Source organism: Tursiops truncatus, chromosome 2 (assembly GCF_011762595.2).
Source record: "Tursiops truncatus isolate mTurTru1 chromosome 2, mTurTru1.mat.Y, whole genome shotgun sequence".
Taxonomy (NCBI): Eukaryota; Metazoa; Chordata; class Mammalia; order Artiodactyla; family Delphinidae; genus Tursiops; species Tursiops truncatus.
In genome coordinates this window covers 27,259,258-27,277,025 of record NC_047035.1, presented here as the reverse complement: position 1 = coordinate 27,277,025, position 17,768 = coordinate 27,259,258, and the positions used below count along the sequence as shown (strand labels likewise).

The 17,768-nt window shown below is 47.6% G+C and overlaps 1 protein-coding gene and 1 long non-coding RNA gene across 2 annotated transcripts in view; one reads left to right on the top strand and one right to left on the bottom strand.

Moving 5' to 3' along the window:
* Nucleotides 1–3,679: 3,679 nt before the first annotated feature.
* LOC141277938 (uncharacterized) lies at nt 3,680–4,788 on the bottom strand. The gene is made up of 2 exons (XR_012329891.1): nt 4,308–4,788; nt 3,680–3,937 (listed from the first exon to the last, which is right to left on the bottom strand). It is a non-coding gene; the product is annotated as an uncharacterized lncRNA (long non-coding RNA).
* Nucleotides 4,789–5,076: 288 nt separating this feature from the next.
* The window catches only part of FLVCR2 (FLVCR choline and putative heme transporter 2), a 64,537-nt gene continuing 51,845 nt past the window's right edge, over nt 5,077–17,768 (top strand). Inside the window, exon 1 of the mRNA XM_033850816.2 lies at nt 5,077–6,105. Within this exon, the coding sequence (XP_033706707.1) occupies nt 5,437–6,105 (669 nt within the window). The 5' untranslated portion in view covers nt 5,077–5,436. The remainder of the gene's footprint in view (nt 6,106–17,768) is intronic.

Here is a 17,768-nt window from a genome sequence, read left to right as displayed (position 1 = left end):
AGGGGAGAAGCAGACCTGGGCATGGCCTTTGGGTGCTGGGGCAGAAGTTGAGTCATAAATAGAAGGAATTAGACCCCCACAGAGTTTGCAAGCCTGAAAGTCACTAGAAGCTGACAGAAGGTCAGAGAAGGGTCAAGACTTGGGTGTGGGTAACAGGGCCTCAGACCACACACCCACTTTTCTAAGGTGACACCCCAGCACAACGTTGGAGGACACAGCTCGACTGAAAAGGCATCCCTGAGGCTCCAGAGTTGGAGTCTTGGGTGTTCATTTCAGCACCAACATTATAAAGTCCAGGATGGAATTGACCTCACCCCTGGACGTCACCTGTGGGCCTCAGTGAAGCAGCTCAGTCTCCATTCAATTTGATTCCATCTTTAAATTTTAGAATTTTTTTTAATGAAAGTTATATATAGTTTAAAAAATCAAATAGTCATGTAACAAAAAGATCATTGCTTACCCTGCTTTCCTGGTTCTCTGAGGCAACTACTTTCAGCCATGAGTAGATGATGTTTTGGTATTTACCTCCATAGCTCTGAGTAACATGGGCATATTGATGCTGTCTGATTTTGTCCATGTTAGGCATCATCCACTGACTTTCCAGTACGGCAGATGAGGATTAGCTCTGCTCACCCCACCCTCATCTCCACCACGTACATATGCCCACTTCCCATTCCCCCATCCTCCAAATATAGTTATGTCGTATTTGATTATATCAATTTTCAGTCTTTACATTATTATGGTTGTGTTCATGCTGTTCACAACTGAGTCACTTAAAGTAACCATGACTTTGTTCCCCTTTCCTCCATAGCTTTTTATATTTCACTAGAGTTCAAAACTGCCTCCCCCTCCCTATTTATTTAGTTATATTTGTGGTACTTATCACTAGTCCAACCCTAATTCTCTCCCAACTCTGTAAACCCCTCTCAATATTTTCAAACACAATCCACTCAGTGTCATCTTTTTGATAAATCTCTCCTGTAGTCTTTGATCAGCTTCAATCTGAACAGGCTGCTTCTGTGCCTGGCTGTCCACTTGGGATGCTCCTTTACTGCCATCTTGGTGATTCCCATCACCTGCCCTCATGTCCCAGTTTCCTGGATCTTACATCTTACTCTCTCTAGGTTTCCTCCCTTGTTTTGGTAGAGCACATCCTTTAGCAGCTTCCTGAGAGAGGATATGCCACTACCTTTTTTTTTTTTAAATAAATTTATTTATTTTTGGCTGCATTGGGTCTTCGTTGCTGCACGCGGGCTTCTCATTGCGGTGGCTCCTCTTCTTGCGGAGCACGGGCTCTAGGCGCATGGGCTTCAGTAGTTGTGGCACACGGGCTCAGTAGTTGTGGCTCATAGGCTCTAGAACGCAGGCTCAGTAGTCGTGGAGCATGGGCTTGGTTGCTCCGCGGCATGTGGGATCTTCCCGGACCAGGGCTCAAACCCATGTCCCCTGCATTGGCAGGCGGATTCTTAACTACTGCACCACCAGGGAAGTCCACCACTACCTTTTAAAAAAACTATTCATGTGTGAAAATGTTTGATTCTTTTCCAATAATTTTTTTTGGTAGTTTGGGTGTAGGATTCTAGGCAGGAAATGATTCTCCCTCAGAAGGCATTGTTCGACTGACCTCCAGGTTCCTGGCTTGATGATGACATTCTGTACCTGTTTTCTTGAAAATGTTTTATGAAACCTGTTCTTATATCTCTGAAAACTCATTGGATCTCTTCTTTGTCCCAGTTTTCTGAAATTCGTGGTGATGTGGAATTCAGCTTAACTCTGTGGATAGGTATTGAGACAGGCATGTGTCGTGGAGCTTCCCTCACTCAGGGTTCCAGGCTGTACAGAGACGTGCACAAGAGCTTAGAGTTGGAATATACGGGAAGTGCGGGAGGTGAGGCAGACAGGGTGTGGGTGAGTGTGCAGTATTACACATGTAAATTACACATACAAGATGTGTAAGGGCAGCATTTTTTTTTTTTTTTTTCGGTACGTGGGCCTCTCACTGCTGTGGCCTCTCCCATTGCGGAGCACAGGCTCTGGACGCGCAGGCTCAGCGGCCATGGCTCACGGGCCCAGCCGCTCCGCGGCATGTGGGATCTTCCCGGACCGGGGTACGAACCCATGTCCCCTGCATCAGCAGGCGGACTCTCAACCACTGTGCCACCAGGGAAGCCCAGGGAAACATTTTTACAAATTCCAAGTGTCAGTATTTTTTAACGGGGCCTCATCCAGGGTCTCAACCTGATTCATTAGCCATTTAGCCTTCCCATGCCCTCCCCATGCTCCATGTTCCCACATCTACAGCTCCTGTGGAGGTGCTGGTAAGCTGTCAAAAACGGTGCCACAGTTTGACTTCAATCCAGGAGTAGTTGGCCTCTAGGGAGCAGACTTTGCTACCTTTCTGTAGACAGCCAGGAATGCTTGAGTTCAAGGCCAGCTCCCTGGGGAGTAGGTTGAAATAGAACCAGGAATGAGGGCCTCTTTTTAGGAAGCAATCCCTGAAATGTGCTTCTCCTTCTCCCTGCAGGTGTGCCCATCAATACCGATAGATAGACATACTGAAAAATAGATGTAACATATAGTAAGCTGCTCAATAAATGTTTCTTCAATGGATGAATACAGAATATTTCTCTCAATGTAAAATCAACCTGACATTTGTATACCTGTCCTGCCCCTGTTGGGAATCAGGCAAGAGACAGCACCACCCAGGTAGGTAGCTGCCAGAGTATCATTACCGAAGCAATGGGCACACGTTATATTAATTCATTCTCACAACAACCCTATGAGGCAAGTAGTTTTTAATCCTCAATTTACAGATTCAGAAACTGAAAGCCAGAGAGCTAAAGTAACTTGTCCAAGATCCCAAAGCTCATAAGGGAAGAACAGAGCTTCAAATCCTGAGTAGACCGAATCCAGAGCTCACAAGAGATCAAACTCGCTCCACTCCAAAGGCAACCCCAAATATCACTTGAATCTCAGGTTAGACCCCTTGGGAATTGTCACCAAAGTGAAGCATTGCCCCCGAGGAGCACATGGGAGAGATGTGTGGAAGGGAACACAGGAAACCTGTCTCACTGTTGCTTGTTCTGACGCTAATTAGCTGTGGGACTCTGATAACGCACTCTGACTCTGGACCTCAGTTTCCAGATCTGTAAAATGGAGTTAAGAATGTATGTGCAGAGTTTTAGGACCGTGATAACCGAGGGAAAGAAACAGTGAGAGGTCTCAGAAGGCTTTCCGAGAGAATGGAGGTTCTGTGTTCCCTGGAGAAAAAGGGAAACACTGTTGGAATTACAGAATAGGAGATGTGAAATTAATGTAGAAATTTTTAGATGGGTATGAGTTCCCTCTTCAAACATCTCATTATAATCCAAGGCCCCATAATTTCTACCAAAAACTGGGTGCCTCCAAGCAATGTTCCCTCTCCTGGGAACCAGCGATTCTAACACCACAGGGGTGCTCACTCTTGGCTGCAAATTAAGATCACCTGGGCAGCCTTAAACATGCAGATGATGGGGTCCACCCTCAGATATCCTGATCTCGCATGTGGCAGAGGCATTGGGAATGTGAAGAGTTCCCCGTGTGATTTTAATGTGAAACCCAAGTTGAGAATCACAGCCCCAGAGCTTTAAATTCTTCATTTTGGGTGTGAAGATTTAAAAAGAAAACAAGAAAGCACACGCACCCAGTGGCTCTTTAATGTTCAAACAAATCACCTAGAGGTCTTTTAAAATGCAGCATCGAATTCAGTAGGTCCAGGGTGAGCCTGGGCTTCTGCCTTCGTGACAAGCTCCCAGGGGATGCCCACACTGCTGTCCCCAGACTGCGCCTGAGTAGCTAGGCTGTAGCTTGAATGATTATGAGAGTGAGAATTATGGCTCTTCAGGTCAGCGGAGACTTTAAGAAGTAACTGCGCTTCCATGAGGGTCAGTTTTCTGATCTATAAAATGCAGACAACAGTAACTCTTACACCACAGAATTCTTGTGATGCTTAAATGAGGTAATAAAGTAAACACAATATAAATGTTCAATTTTTAATTGTTAGGATATCTGACACTCAAATGCTTACTATCTGCCAGGAATTTTCCAAGTGCTTTCAAGCCTGAACTCTTTCAAGCCTCAAAACAGCATTGTGAGGTGTGTACTATTATTTCATCATCAGATTTTCCAAGAAACTGACATATACATAACACACCCAGAGCAGCTTAGCCAGTGTTTGAACCCAGGGAAGATATGGGCTCTTATCCCTCCCCGGGGCTGATCAATCAGTGAAGGCCTGACCTTCTAGAGGCCCTCACTTGGGGTCTTACCTTCTGGAATGGGCTGTGGACCAGCAGGTGGCAGCCTAGGGCTACGTGGGTGCGGAGACCATTTACAGCCTAAGCCCAGAGCCAGCGCTCTGCTGGGCATTTCACCACAAAACAGGGTCTTCAGCGTCTCCGAACTCGTCTCTTCCCTCCACCCTCAGTTCCTCGCCTGGAGGTCGCCCGGGGATCCATCAGGAAAGAAGAGTCCTAACGAACAGGTTCAGATCTGAGTTCCCCAACCAGGTTCGCAGGGAAATCGAGGAGCGAAGCGAGTTTTCCGCAGCTCGCCTTTACTCCCGGCCCCAGCCAGCCCGGGAAATCTACAAATGTCTTTTTATACCGAAAGTCCAGCAAGGGTTGGGGAGCCTAGCCAAGTGCAAAAAGTCGGGAATCCCTCTTGGATACCACAGAGCAGTTTGGGGGCGCCTGGCATCCGTGTGGGCGCTCAGGGCATGCGGACCGGCAAGGAGGAGACTCTATTTAGAGGATCACCTCGGAAGGACAGAGGGTCTTTTCTTGCGGAGTCCCCTGGGAGGGGACAAATGAATTTGAGGGGCAGTGCCCGGGTGCGGGTTAACCCGGCGGTTTCCATGGTGCCCGGGGCGTGGGGGAGGAATGCACCCGCAGGCGGTGGCGAAACCACTGTATGGCCGGGCCAGCGGCCGGCGAAGGCGGGAGGGGCAGGGGGCGGGGGCGGGCGGGTGGGTCGTGGGTGGGGAAGCCGCGCGGGGCGGGGGCGGGGCGGTCACGTGCGCCGGAGGGGGCGAGGCCGCTAGTCCGACCGGGAGCGACCGGAGTCCCGCGGAGTGGCTGCGCCCGGAGAGAACTGTTTCCAGGACGGAGGAGTGAACGTCGACAGGCGCTTCGGGAGGACTCAAGGTACCGAGAGCCAGGACCAGGCTGAGGCGTCTGAAGCTGGGGGACAGCAGTCAGGGACAGAGGACGCCAAGGAAAAGTGAGAGCAGAAGCTTGGGGGTGAGCAAAAGAGCCCCACTCGCGGCTTTTACGCAGGCTGGGGACTCCATTTATTCCTTCCGGGCGGGCCGGGTAAGTGCTACGTCAGCTTTAGGTGACCAGACGACGCCAGTAGAGTCCTCAGCACCTGTCTAGGGCTCCAGGAGAGGCTGTGGTCATGGTGAATGAAGAGCCTAACCAGCAAGAGCGCGATGGTACCCCTTTGCAGACTTCCGCCCTCGGGGAGAACCCCAGCCTCTTGGCCCATCCCAGCGTCTCAGCCCATCCCAGCGTCTCCATCCACCCCAGTGTCTCTGCGCACCCCAGTAGTTCGGTCCAGCCCAGTAGCTTGGATCTACCCAGTGGCTTGGCCCACCCCAGTAGCTCGGGCCCTGAGGACCTTAGCGTGATCAAGGTGAGCAAGCGCCGATGGGCTGTGGTCCTGGTGTTCAGCTGCTACTCCATGTGCAACGCCTTCCAGTGGATCCAGTACGGCTCCATCAATAACATCTTCATGAACTTCTATGGGGTCAGTGCCTTTGCCATCGACTGGCTGTCCATGTGCTACATGCTGACCTACATTCCTCTGCTCCTGCCGGTGGCCTGGCTCCTGGAGAAGTTCGGCCTGCGCACCATCGCCCTCACTGGCTCTGCTCTCAACTGCCTGGGGGCCTGGGTGAAGCTGGGCAGCCTGAAGCCACATCTCTTCCCAGTCACTGTGCTGGGCCAGGTCATCTGCTCCGTGGCCCAGGTCTTCATCCTGGGCATGCCCTCCCGCATTGCTTCTGTCTGGTTCGGGGCTAATGAGGTGTCAACAGCCTGCTCCGTAGCTGTCTTTGGCAATCAGGTGGGTAGAGAGTGGGTAGTGTTCCCTGTGGGACTGAGTGTGTTGATTGTACCGCACGCCTCCCTGTGTGGAGACTGTAGTTTTCTGACTTCAGTGTGTTTGTGACTCTGGGTGACTGTGGCTGGGTGTGACTGATAGGGTGAGTGAGTGATTGTGACTGGGTGACTGTGTAAGAGAAGTGGGGAAACAAAAGGAGGGACCTTTGCTGTCACTCACAGTTTCTCCTCCACCAGCAGAAAGGGTGCTTCTGGAACACATGCTGTTTTTATGATCTCATTCCTGAACTTAACTTCACCAGCTTGGACAGGAAAGCTGTTCTTTCCCGGGGAGCAGCCCCTGGGCGTCAGACTATTCTGTGTCATCAGAGGTTGGCAGGTGCTTTTTTCCTGTCCAGCCAGCTTTTCCTAGAGCACAGTATCTCCTGCACCACATGGAAAGGCAGAGCGGGGCCCTGGTGGCATTGGCGCTGCTCTCACCTTCTTTATACACAGCTGAAGCCAGGACAGTGGGAACAATGCTTTGTGCCAACCTCCTTCCCTGGGGTTTAGAGCCAAGGGCAGCAGGATGGAGTCGAATTCTTGCTCTGAATTTTCAAGGCCTAGAAACCTTGGAAAGACCTGGAAAGCTCATATCTTACTCCTTTGTCTTTCCTTCTTTTGGGAAGGAGAATTTCAAATTCTTTGCATCTCAATGTGGATATGACCCAGAAAGGTGCGCATGTCGTGAGTCTGATTGCTGTCTCTGAAAGGTTGAAGCAACTACTTTCGGGGCCCTTCTTTATCTGGACCACTGCCTGGCGTGTCACTTCTTCCCAAGCACATGCATTTGTGGCTATGCATTTAACAAATGACCAGTAACCCTTAGTTCTTGTAGGCTTGTTTTCTCTCACCTGTTCATTGCATTTAGAATATTTAAGCTTTCATCTAGGAAGTTCTTATTTGAGTCAGAAATTTCCAAACTTCCCTAAAGGTAAATTTCCATTCTGTTCATCTTTGCCACCAAAAAGGTAACTTGAGCTAAATTTTTTCAGGCCAGTAAGGCCTGCCACTTGGGTAATAGTTTAAGCAATCAATGAAAGCAACAGACAGGGCTTCTTCAGCACAAACAAGCAACATAAAATCCTTTACCCAGTTTTCTTTAAGCTGTGGGTTTGAATGTTCAGAAGATTGAATGGATTTGAAGTCTGGGGATGAAACAGGTTGGATCTTTTTGTTCAAGGCAATTAAAAAAATAGGTATTAAGGGTGACATGTACCAACCCCCTCCTGAAGGTGATGTGACTGTGAATTTGAACATCTCATTGCAGCTTTGCTGGCAGGTTTGACATTATTGGATGTTTTCTTCATAGGAGGGTAAAGCTGGGGAGCGATGCGCAGGACTTCTCAAGCTTCCAGAGGGTTAAATCTCACTATTCGCAGCCCCAACGGGATTCAGACAGGGTCACTGCAATCCCAAACCCATTGTTTGGGGAGGGCAGAAGAGCTAACTGGGCCCTCAGGTGGCCTGGTGAGATAAGAGAACCCAACACTTTTTTTTGTTCACCATGGAGCAAAACCGAATTGGTTTTCAGACCCCTCTGCACACAGCTGTAAAGGAACTTAAAACCAAATATATCTTTAAAATTGAGTAAGAATAGTTACTCATTGCCCACGCCTACTCCCCACTTAGGTCAGAAAATGCTAAGAATTTTACATTTAAAAACACCCTGACAGCATATATTTGTATCACAGAGCCATCAGTTTAGTGTGTTCTTTTAGGCTTAACCCACTTTGCTAAGTTAAAAAAAAAAAAAGAAATATGAAAAGCTGACTTGTTTATGCTTCCTCACGTAGAGGTGACTGCGTTTGGTTCTTGGCATATGTTTTAACCTTTCTCTCTGAGGAGAGCATGGCCGAATGGAGAAGAGATATTAACAGAACACCTTGCGCTTTGAAGTTTAAAAAAAAAAAAAAAGGCTCCACAAAGCTGTCTAAACAGATTGGAAGCATCTTTCCAGAGAATAACTCTTTGTGGCCGCAGACATCACACTGATCAGCCAAACCCCTGTTTCATGGTAATTCTGACCCCTCTCTTCTAGGGCTTCGCTAATAGGGTCCACGAGGCGCCAGTCCCTGCTGGCCTAAATCCAACACTCATTCCTTCTCTCAACTAGCACCTGCCTTGCCAGACGCTGTGCTAGGGCTGCAAAGAGAATCCCTGCTTCGCACAGTTCTCCTGCCACCCTCTTAAATTGTATCAGGCACCAACATTCAGATTTAAAAAAGCACACATACAGGAAGCAACCAGATGAGAGTATAGAGGATTTGTTTTCAGTTCGCCATGAGGTTTTTAAGTATCTTCTTCGTGGCATTGCTATGGGAAGATTGAAGGGGAAGGAAGCTAATATCTTATCAGACACCTATTATGTGCAAGGCACTTCTTCATGCATTATTTAATTTTTTTAACCTTTGAGGTGGGTGGGGTTGTCCCTGTTGGTATAGGCGAGGAACTTGAGACCAGATAAACGGAGCAACCTTATCCAGGGTCCTACTGGTGCTGAGTGATAGAAAGGAGGTTTGAAGCTAGCTCCACCCCCAGAGCCCCTGTCAGTGGGCCATTATTGAGTCTTCAGGTGGACAAAGCGTATATTAAACAACAACCAAAAAAGGCAGGATTCTGAGTTTCAAGTTTTGGCCCTGTGTCTCTAGGGTTGTGGGTTGTCGGTGGTGATAAAGTGTCCAGCAGTTTCTCTAGAATTTGAGAGCTAGCACCTGCCTTCTGTTTTGAAGTTCCAGGCATTCGCAGTGCCTCCCCACGTGCTGGTCGCTGAGGGGCTGGTTCTCCCTCTCTCAGCCTCAGGAAGGTGGGGCTCCAGGCTCTGGGGAGAAGAAACCAGTGGATCCTGAGCTGGCGTGAGGGAGGACAGGGAGTCTTGGACTGCAGCTGGGGCACTTCCCTGTGACCATCACACAGGTGGTAGCAGCCCGGCAGTGTTAACAACACTGGTTCCATTGTTTCCAGGGAAAACCATCTGGGGTTTTGAGTGATGTGGACACATGGTTATTGAGCAAGGCTGGGAAGAGAGCCTCATGTGAGAGTCTGGGGACGGCTTGGTGGCACAGGGCGAGGGAGATGTGGGAGTGAGAAGAGCTCTTCAAGGCAGCCCCAGCCCCGATGAAGAGCTTCCAGCCCTGAGACCAGAAGGGAGTTCCTCCGGGACCCTTGGGCAGGTCATAGCACAGCGCCACCCAGAAAAAGTCTAGAGAGAATCAGTTTGCTTTTCGAGGAAAAGAAAATACAGTCACCTGGGAATTCCCTGGTGGTCCAGTGGTTGGGACTCTGAGCTTTCACTGCCGTGGCCTGGGTTCAGTCCCTGGCTGGGGAACTAAGATCCCTCAAGCTGCACAGCATGGCCAAAAAAAAATTACGGTGACCTTACAAAATCAGTTCTGTAGTAGCCACGGTCTATCTGTCTGATAGACATATAATGAAAGCCACAAATGCAAACCACATATATGACTAAATTTTCTAGTAGCCGCATGAAAAGCAGGTAAAATGAAAAAAAAAAACCCAGGTAAAATGTAAATTTTTTACCAAAGTAAAACAAACAAGTGAAATTAGTTTTAGGACTATATTCGGTTTAACTCAAGATATCCAGAATAGTATTTCAACAGGTAATCAATATAATAAAATTACTAACAAGCTGGTTCACATTCTTTTCCTATGGCGAGTCTTCGGAAGTTGGCATGTATTTTACACTTACAGACTAGCAACATTTCCCACCATGTCTGGAACAATGATGCTAATTGTAGGGGAGGAAGAGGTTTTCCTTGACTGTCTTAGAGTCCCCAGCTAAAAATTAAATTGATGAAGTCAGATTAATAAGAGAAAATCATCCATAATTATTTCATATAAGTATTAGGTGACACGGGAGTCTTTGTAAGGAAATGAAGGAAAAGTTAGACTTGTGCACTTCTGTGCCAGATTTGCTGGAGAGCAGACAGTGGTGGAGAAATGTGGCAGGTTAAGGAGTCTGAGGTCTGTAGAACTGGGGGGCCACTGAGCAAGGCCTGTTTGTCAGGATTCTTGGAGGAAGTGCCTCTTTATCTCCAGAGACAAGGGTCTTGAGAGACAAGGATGCTCCCTTCGTCTGTGACCAGGAGGGCACCTCCCACAGGAGGGTTTTATTTATTTATTTATTTATTTTTTTGCGGTACGCGGGCCTCTCACCATTGTGGCCTCTCCCGCTGCAGAGCACAGGCTCCGGACGCGCAGGCTCAGCGGCCATGGCTCACGGGCCCAGCCGCTCCGCGGCATATGGGATCTTCCCAGACCGGAGCACGAACCTGTGTCCCCTGCATCAGCAGGCGGACTCTCAACCACTGCACCACCAGGGAAGCTCCACAGGAGGGTTTTAAAGCTTGTTTCGGGGGAGGGGGTCAGAGTGACCTTCCTGCTTTTCAATTCTCTCAAATTGCTTCAGCTTAAAATATTCACTATGCCAAGGTACCAAATTTGGGGGTATTGTGTCCTGAACCCCATCGTATTTCAAGCATTTGGAAATCAGGTTCTAGCAGACAAAGATGGACTCTAGGAAAGTGAGTCCAGTCTGGAGGAGGTTGTGTTTACTGGACTGGCTGATCACCTGTCACCCAGCGAGGCTGGGTGGTCCAGAGGCTGACTCAGGAGTCCAGGTCATGAGGTGAATGGTCAGCCTCATCTTGTTCCAGACTCCTGGGCACTTGGGTGTGTTAAAGTCCAGGCTTATCAATCTGGCTGTTGCAATGTCAGAGAAACCTTCAAGCTCTGAGTGACATCTGGGGAGGTGAAGGCAAGCTCTTCTGTGCTTTCATTTGTTGTCATTGTCAAGGCACATGAAGCACCTGCCCATGTGGCTGACCACTTGCTGGTCTCCCCTTCGGACTGGAAGAGAGGACCAGGCAGGGGCTGGGAGAGCAGAGCAAGGCTAGTGGAGACTGAAATGAGAAGGGGTGGAACCAGGACCAACCCTCAAATGCTCATAGGGGCATCCAGGTCGTAGAAAGTGTGACAAAGGAAAAGTGACATTGGAGTGTGGAGGGGTCACAGCACCGTAAGAGCACGTGTCCCAGCTGAAGGTGGCAGCTGCTTGAGCCTCTGCCAGCTGTTCCCATACACAGCGTGACCAGTGCTGTCAGATCGTCTCATTTGTTTTTTCTTTACAGAGAAACCAGAAATCCAGATTTTTATGTGAAATGTTTTTTTAACTGCGGTAAAATAGACATATTTATAATTTTGACCATTCATAAGTGTACAATTCAATGGCATTAAATAGTTTCACAATGTTGTGTAAGAATTAGCAGTGTCTATACCCAAAATACTTTTATCACCCCCAACAACTCTGTGCCCCATTACACAGTAAGTCCTCCTCTGTAACCTCTATTCTACTTTCTATGTCTATTAATTTGCCTATTCTAGGTACTGCATATAACCAAAATCATGCAATATTTGTCTTCGTGTCTGGCTGATGAAATCTGTTTTTTAAAATGCTGATAAAACTCAAATTTTTCTTTTTTTCTTTTTCTTTTTTTTTTTTTTTTGCTGTACGCGGGCCTCTCACTGCTGTGGCCTCTCCCGCTGCGGAGCACAGGCTCCGGACGTGCAGGCTCAGCGGCCATGGCTCACGGGACTAGCTGCTCCGCGGCATGTGGGATCCTCCCTGACCGGGGCACGAACCCGCGTCCCCTGCATCGGCAGGCGGACTCTCAACCACTGCGCCACCAGGGAAGCCCCAAAATTTTATTTTATTATTATTATTTTCCATGTTTCAAAATTGTGGGTCAGATAAAACTTCTAGTTTGAAACTTCTGGCGAAGGTAAAGTGGAACCGAATTCCAGTTCTGGTTTCTCCTTCATCACAGAGCCCTCAGCAAAGATGCCGGCCTGCAGGTGGATGAGCTTACAGTCTGGCGACTCTGGGAAGGAAGCTAGACCAGTGCTCTCCCAGATGGTGACCATTTGCCTCACCTCTGGGGCCAGGACCAAATACAGATGCCTGGGTCTTCACCTGGACTTCCTAATCAGCCTCTCCAGGGGAGGGCCCCAGGCTCCTGTGTTTTTACCTGGCTTCCCAGGTGAGGCTCACTATTAGACTTGCAATCTCTAGGAGAGAGGAGCAGCGTGCTGTGGGAAGGCGCCCTCCTGCTTGGAGCCAGGCTCTTGTCAGGGCTGGTGTGTTTTGTGCTGCTGTGTGATGGGTCCAGTTCCCAGGCAGATGCAGCTGGGAGCTCAGCCACTCACTCTCCAGACTGAGGGGAGAGGATGGGCTTGGGGTGGGGCTCGTAATTCTGATTCACTTAAGGTTCTGAAATTAGAACCTTAAGAAAATAGAACCTTAAGGGCAGCCCTGAAGGCCTGTGAGGTGGAACCACAGCAGAAGCTCCTAATCCTTCTGTTTCTTTGACCTTCAGCTCAGTGCGCTACATGAGAAGAGGCTGTGGCTGGCCTGGCCTGACTTCTGTCTTGGCCGTGTTGCATTGGCAGACATTCTTCAGGGCCTGACAGTTCCGTGGAATCGAGTCTGAGTGTTCAGTTTAGCATCCAGGACCCTTCCTCCCTCGTCCTTCACATCCAGCCTGTCTCTTGTTCCCTCCCAGCCTTGTCTCTGCTCTGACCAGTCTGGCTTCTTGATTCTCTCCTTGAAGATACACTGCTTGGAGGTTAAGCCTAAAGCCTCGGAGAGTGACATCAGTAGATGGTGGACCAGGAAGCTCCAGACCCTTGTTCCCCCACAGAAACATTAAACTAGAAACTTGCTAAAATATCTTCCCTATGGGAGTTTTGGAAATCAGTCAAAGATCTACAGCAACCAAGTAAACGCCCAACCAAGAAAAAACCACGTTCAGAATGGTAGAAAGTTTCATGGCCATTTTGCTCACCCTTGCCCTGACCCCACCCAACTGCTGTGCCTCCCAGTACCCAGTTCCTTTCTGCAAACCTGAGAACGCAAAGCAGACCAAATTTGCAACGTTTTAACCAACTGTGTTTTTTTTTTTTTTACATCTTTATTGGAGTATAATTGCTAAACCAACTGTGTTTTTATACACTAACAATGAAAAATCCACAAAGGAAATTAAGGAAACAATTCCATTTACAGTAGCATCCAAAAAAATACCTAGGAATCAGTTTAACCAAGGAGGTGAAAGACTTGTATGCTGAAAACTATAAAATGTTACTGAAAGAAATTAAAGAAGTCACAGACAAATGGTAAAACATCTGTGTTCGGATTGGAAGACCTAATATTGCTAAGATGTCAATACTAGGCAAAGCAGTCTATAAATTCAGTGCAATCACTATCAAAATCCTGATGATGTTTTTCACAGATGAAGAAAAATGCATCCTAAAATTCATGTGGAAGTTTAAGGGATGCTGAATAGCCAAAACAATTTTGGAAAAGAATCACAAAGTTGGAGGTCTGACACTTCTTGATATCAAAACTAATAACAAAGCTACAGTAATCACGATAGTGTGGTATCAGCATAAAGACAAACAGAGAGACCAAAGGAATAGAGAGTCCAGAAATAAACCCTCACATATATATGGTCAAATGGTTTTTAACGAGGGTGTCAAGACCATTCCAAGAGGAAAAGGACAGCCTTTTTAAAAAAATACACTTTACTTTTTAGAGCAGTTTTAGGTTCACAGCAAAATTAAGAGGAAGGTAAAGAGATTTCTTACATACTCCCTACACCCCCTTCTGGTGTAGTCTCCCCCATTTTCAACACCCCCACCAGAGTGGTGTGTTGGTTACAATTGATGAACCTACATGGACACATAATTATCACCAGTCTCTTCAACAGATGGTATTGGGAAAAACTACAAAACTCTTGGAAGAAAACATAAGGAAAAAGCTTCATGATAATAGATTTGGCAGTGATGGCAGTGATTTCTTGGATGTGATACTAAAAGCGTCAGCAACAACAGCAAATAATTGGACTACATCTAAATTAAAAGCTTTTGTGCATCAGAGGACACTATCGATAGAGTGAAAAGGCTGTCCATGGAATGGGAGAAAATATTTGCAAATTGTATATCTGATATGGGGTTAATAGCCAGACTATATAATGAATTCCTGCAGCTGAACAACAACAGAAACACAACCCAATTGAAACATGAGCCAAGGACTTGAATAGATATTTCTCCCCCCAAAAAAGATACATAGACGGTCAATAGGCACATGAAAAGAAGCTCAACATTAGGGAAATGCAAATCAAAACTACGATGAGGTGCTACTTCATACCTCTTAAGACAGTTATCAGTAAGAAAAAAGAAAAAGAAAAAAGTAAGAAGTGTCGGCAAGAATGTGGAGAAATTGGAACCCTGGTGCATTGCCGATGGGAACGTAAAATGGTGCAGTCACATGGAAGACAGTATGGCATTTCCTCAAAAAATTAAAAATAGAATTACCATATATTTAGCATTTCTACTTCTGGGTAGTTACCCAAGAGAATCGAAAGCAGGAACTTGAACAGATACTTGTACACCCATGTTTATAGCATCGTTCTTCACAATAGCTGAAAGGTGGGAGGATCCCAAGTGTTCATCTATGGGTGATTGCTAAAATATGAAATATACATATGATAGAATATTATTCATTCTTGAAAGGGAATTCTGACACGTGCTACACGTGGCTGGACCTTGAAGACGTCATGCTGAGTCACATAAGGTAGTCACAAAAAACATACTCTGTGATTCTACCTGCCTTTGGGCTGTCTTTTTTTCTGACACCAATCAATTCTTCACTTTTCTAACACCAGCTGGCTGTCCTACAATTCAATTCAGTTCAACTCTGACACTAATGACTTAGTGCAGACCCCACAAGTTAAGAGCTCAGTCCCGTAAGACTGTCTCCATCTGCAAGTCCTGGGGGCCACCCAGACTTCTGACTGACTAGCTGTAAGTTGGGGGTTCCCACGAGCCCTACTCAGATTCTGTAATTTGCTAGAATGGCTCAGGGAACTCAAGTAAGCACTGTTTTTCTTGGTTTATTATAAAGTCTACAAGTCAGGAACAGCCAAATGGAGGAGATAGATGCCAGAGCCTCTGTGGGCCACCCTCCCAGCACTTTGATATGATGGGTTCACCAGCCTGTAAGCTCACCGAATTTCCTTGTTCAAGAGTTTTTCTAGAGCTCAATTTCCAGTTCCCTTTTGCTTCTCAGGGGTGGGGGGAGGGTGGGGCTGAAAGTTCCCAAACTTTATCACTTGGTCTCCTGGAAACCACCTCCATCCTGAGGCTCTAGAGGGGTCCCACTCTAAGTCACCTCATAGCCTAACCTCAGGTGTGCCGGAAACAGGATCCTTATGAATAACAAAGGACAGTCCTTGGAAACAGGATCCTTATGTGTAACAAAGGACAGTCCTATCACTCAGGATATGCCCAGGGTTTAGAGCTCTGTGCCAGGAACCAGAAATGAAGACCAAATATATTTTTATTATACCACAGGTAATCTCGAGTAATCAAATTCATAGAGACAAGATGTCTAATGGTGGTTGGGGGGCTGGGGGAGGAGGGAATGAGGAGTTAGTGTTTACCGGGTACAGAGTTTCAGTTTGGGAAGATGCATGGAGGCGGTGGTTGCACGATGATGTGAATGTACTTAATGCCACTGAAGTGTACAGCTAGAAATGATTAAAGCAGTAAATGTCATGCTATGTGTATATTTTACCACTGGCACCAAAAACGGAAAGATACACTGCTTGGGAGGTGTTCCCTCTGGCTGGGTACCTGGGTAACTGCTCACCCCTGCCGTCATCTCCTCAGTCTGTGCGCTGGAGGAAAGCAGTCCTTGCCCTTCTGTGTGCTTCCTGAGTTTCTGTGGATACTGGCCTTTTTTTTTTCTAGGGTTTGTGTCTCCCCCTCTTCCTCCACCTCCTCTTCCTACTAAATGGGAAACTTGTCAAAGGACTGGAACCTTGACTAATACATCTCTCCCGTATGTCAAGGCTCTGGGCATAACAGGCGCTTAAAAATGGATGGACAAATTAATAAACAGGTATTCCTTTCCTGAAAGGAATTAAGGTGACCACTCAGTTAGCTGAGAGCTCAGGTGGTTGCAGGAAGGGACTCTCATGCCTGGATTGTCTTTCTGACGTGACTCGATCTTACTCCTTCAGTGGAAAAAGCTATTCATTCCTTACGGGGTGCCTTGAACTCTGCTGGACCCAGGGTGGTTGAGAACACATCTTTAGCTCTGCTGTGTACCCTTGGACAAGACGCTTAACTTTTCTAACTTTTGGCTTCTTCTTTTGTAAGATGGAGATAATATTGGCTCCTGCAATAGTGGAGGAGAGGAGTAAATGAGACAGTAAGTGGAGGGCACTTAGCCAGCAGAGTTTGTCTGCTAAATGAAGAACAGATGCTGTCCCTACTATATCATCAATAAAGGTAATTGGCCACTGATCTAGAAGGAGAGGCCAACACTTAACTGCTCCCAGTACCACCGTGTGGCAGGCTTAAGGGTACATGTGCACAGGACATTCAGGGGTCACAGTGTGTGGGAGGGAGGACACACCCCAGAGTGAGTGTAGCGGGGAGCCAGCGGGACTGCTTCCCTGAGGAGGTGATGGTTATGAGCCGATTCTCAACAAGCGAAGTGACCAGGAGTTGGGGGAATAGGGGAAGCTGGGCCTTTCTGGAAGTTTCCAGGCAGTATCTTGATGGAGACTTGTTCCTCTTGAGAGCTGCTCAAACTAAGAGCTGTGCTGGTGCTGGAAGACGGTGTTATCTTCCCAGTATGTGGTTGATGAGACCAGTTGTCTGTGGTGAAGATTTTGGGGTCTTAGGGATGACATAGGTACTGGGCCAGTTCCCGTCCCTGCACATCAGACCTTAGTCTTACAAACCTAAGACTCTACTGAAGGAAGTGGGGTGCCCAGGCTTATCAGGTGGACACAGCTGTTTTCCACTGCCTGATTCTTGATCTTTATCCAACAACGCTGTTAACAGGATGTCCTTCCCTTGCCTTCACCTCCCCCAACCCCCAACATCAAACAGCCCCATGCGAATTGGTTAGCTCCCCATCGGGGATGACGAAGAACTATAGGGCTAAGGTGAAAGCGGGTGTTTCCTCTTCTTTCTTCTCTGTCTCCTGACTTCCATCTAGCACCATCCCAAACTTAACCCAAGGGAGCATCTCCTTTCTCTCTGTTCTTCAGGACGGAGGCCTTTGTCTTTGCTGAGTCATTCAGAGGTCGGAGGTCTCCTGCAGGTTCTGGAAGCCCATCCTGGCTCTTCTGCCTCCCCACCTTATTCCAGGCATCTCTCCTTTAGTAGGCTTTGCAAAAACTGTAGCTTGGCCTCTGAGCCCCACACAGTTCAAGATGAGGTCTTGCCCCAGCGGAAGGGCAGAGAGCACCAGCACCATGTGTGTTTGTGGGAGGGGGATGGGAGGTAGGGCTGGCCCTCACTTGCTTACCAACTTCTCGGGATTAGACAGTGTGCCTCGCAACCACGAGTGGAGCGGTGTTTGCTTTGGCTCCCATCCGATTCTTTCTCTAGAGAGGAGGTGAACACAAGCCCTTTACAGTTCCAGGAGATCCCTTTTGACTAGACAACCCTGCCGGCTCCAGAAGGGAGGGGGCACGGAAGCTGGAGCAAGGTTGCAGGTTATTTTTCTTCCTTTTTGTTTTTTTTTCCTTTTCCTCT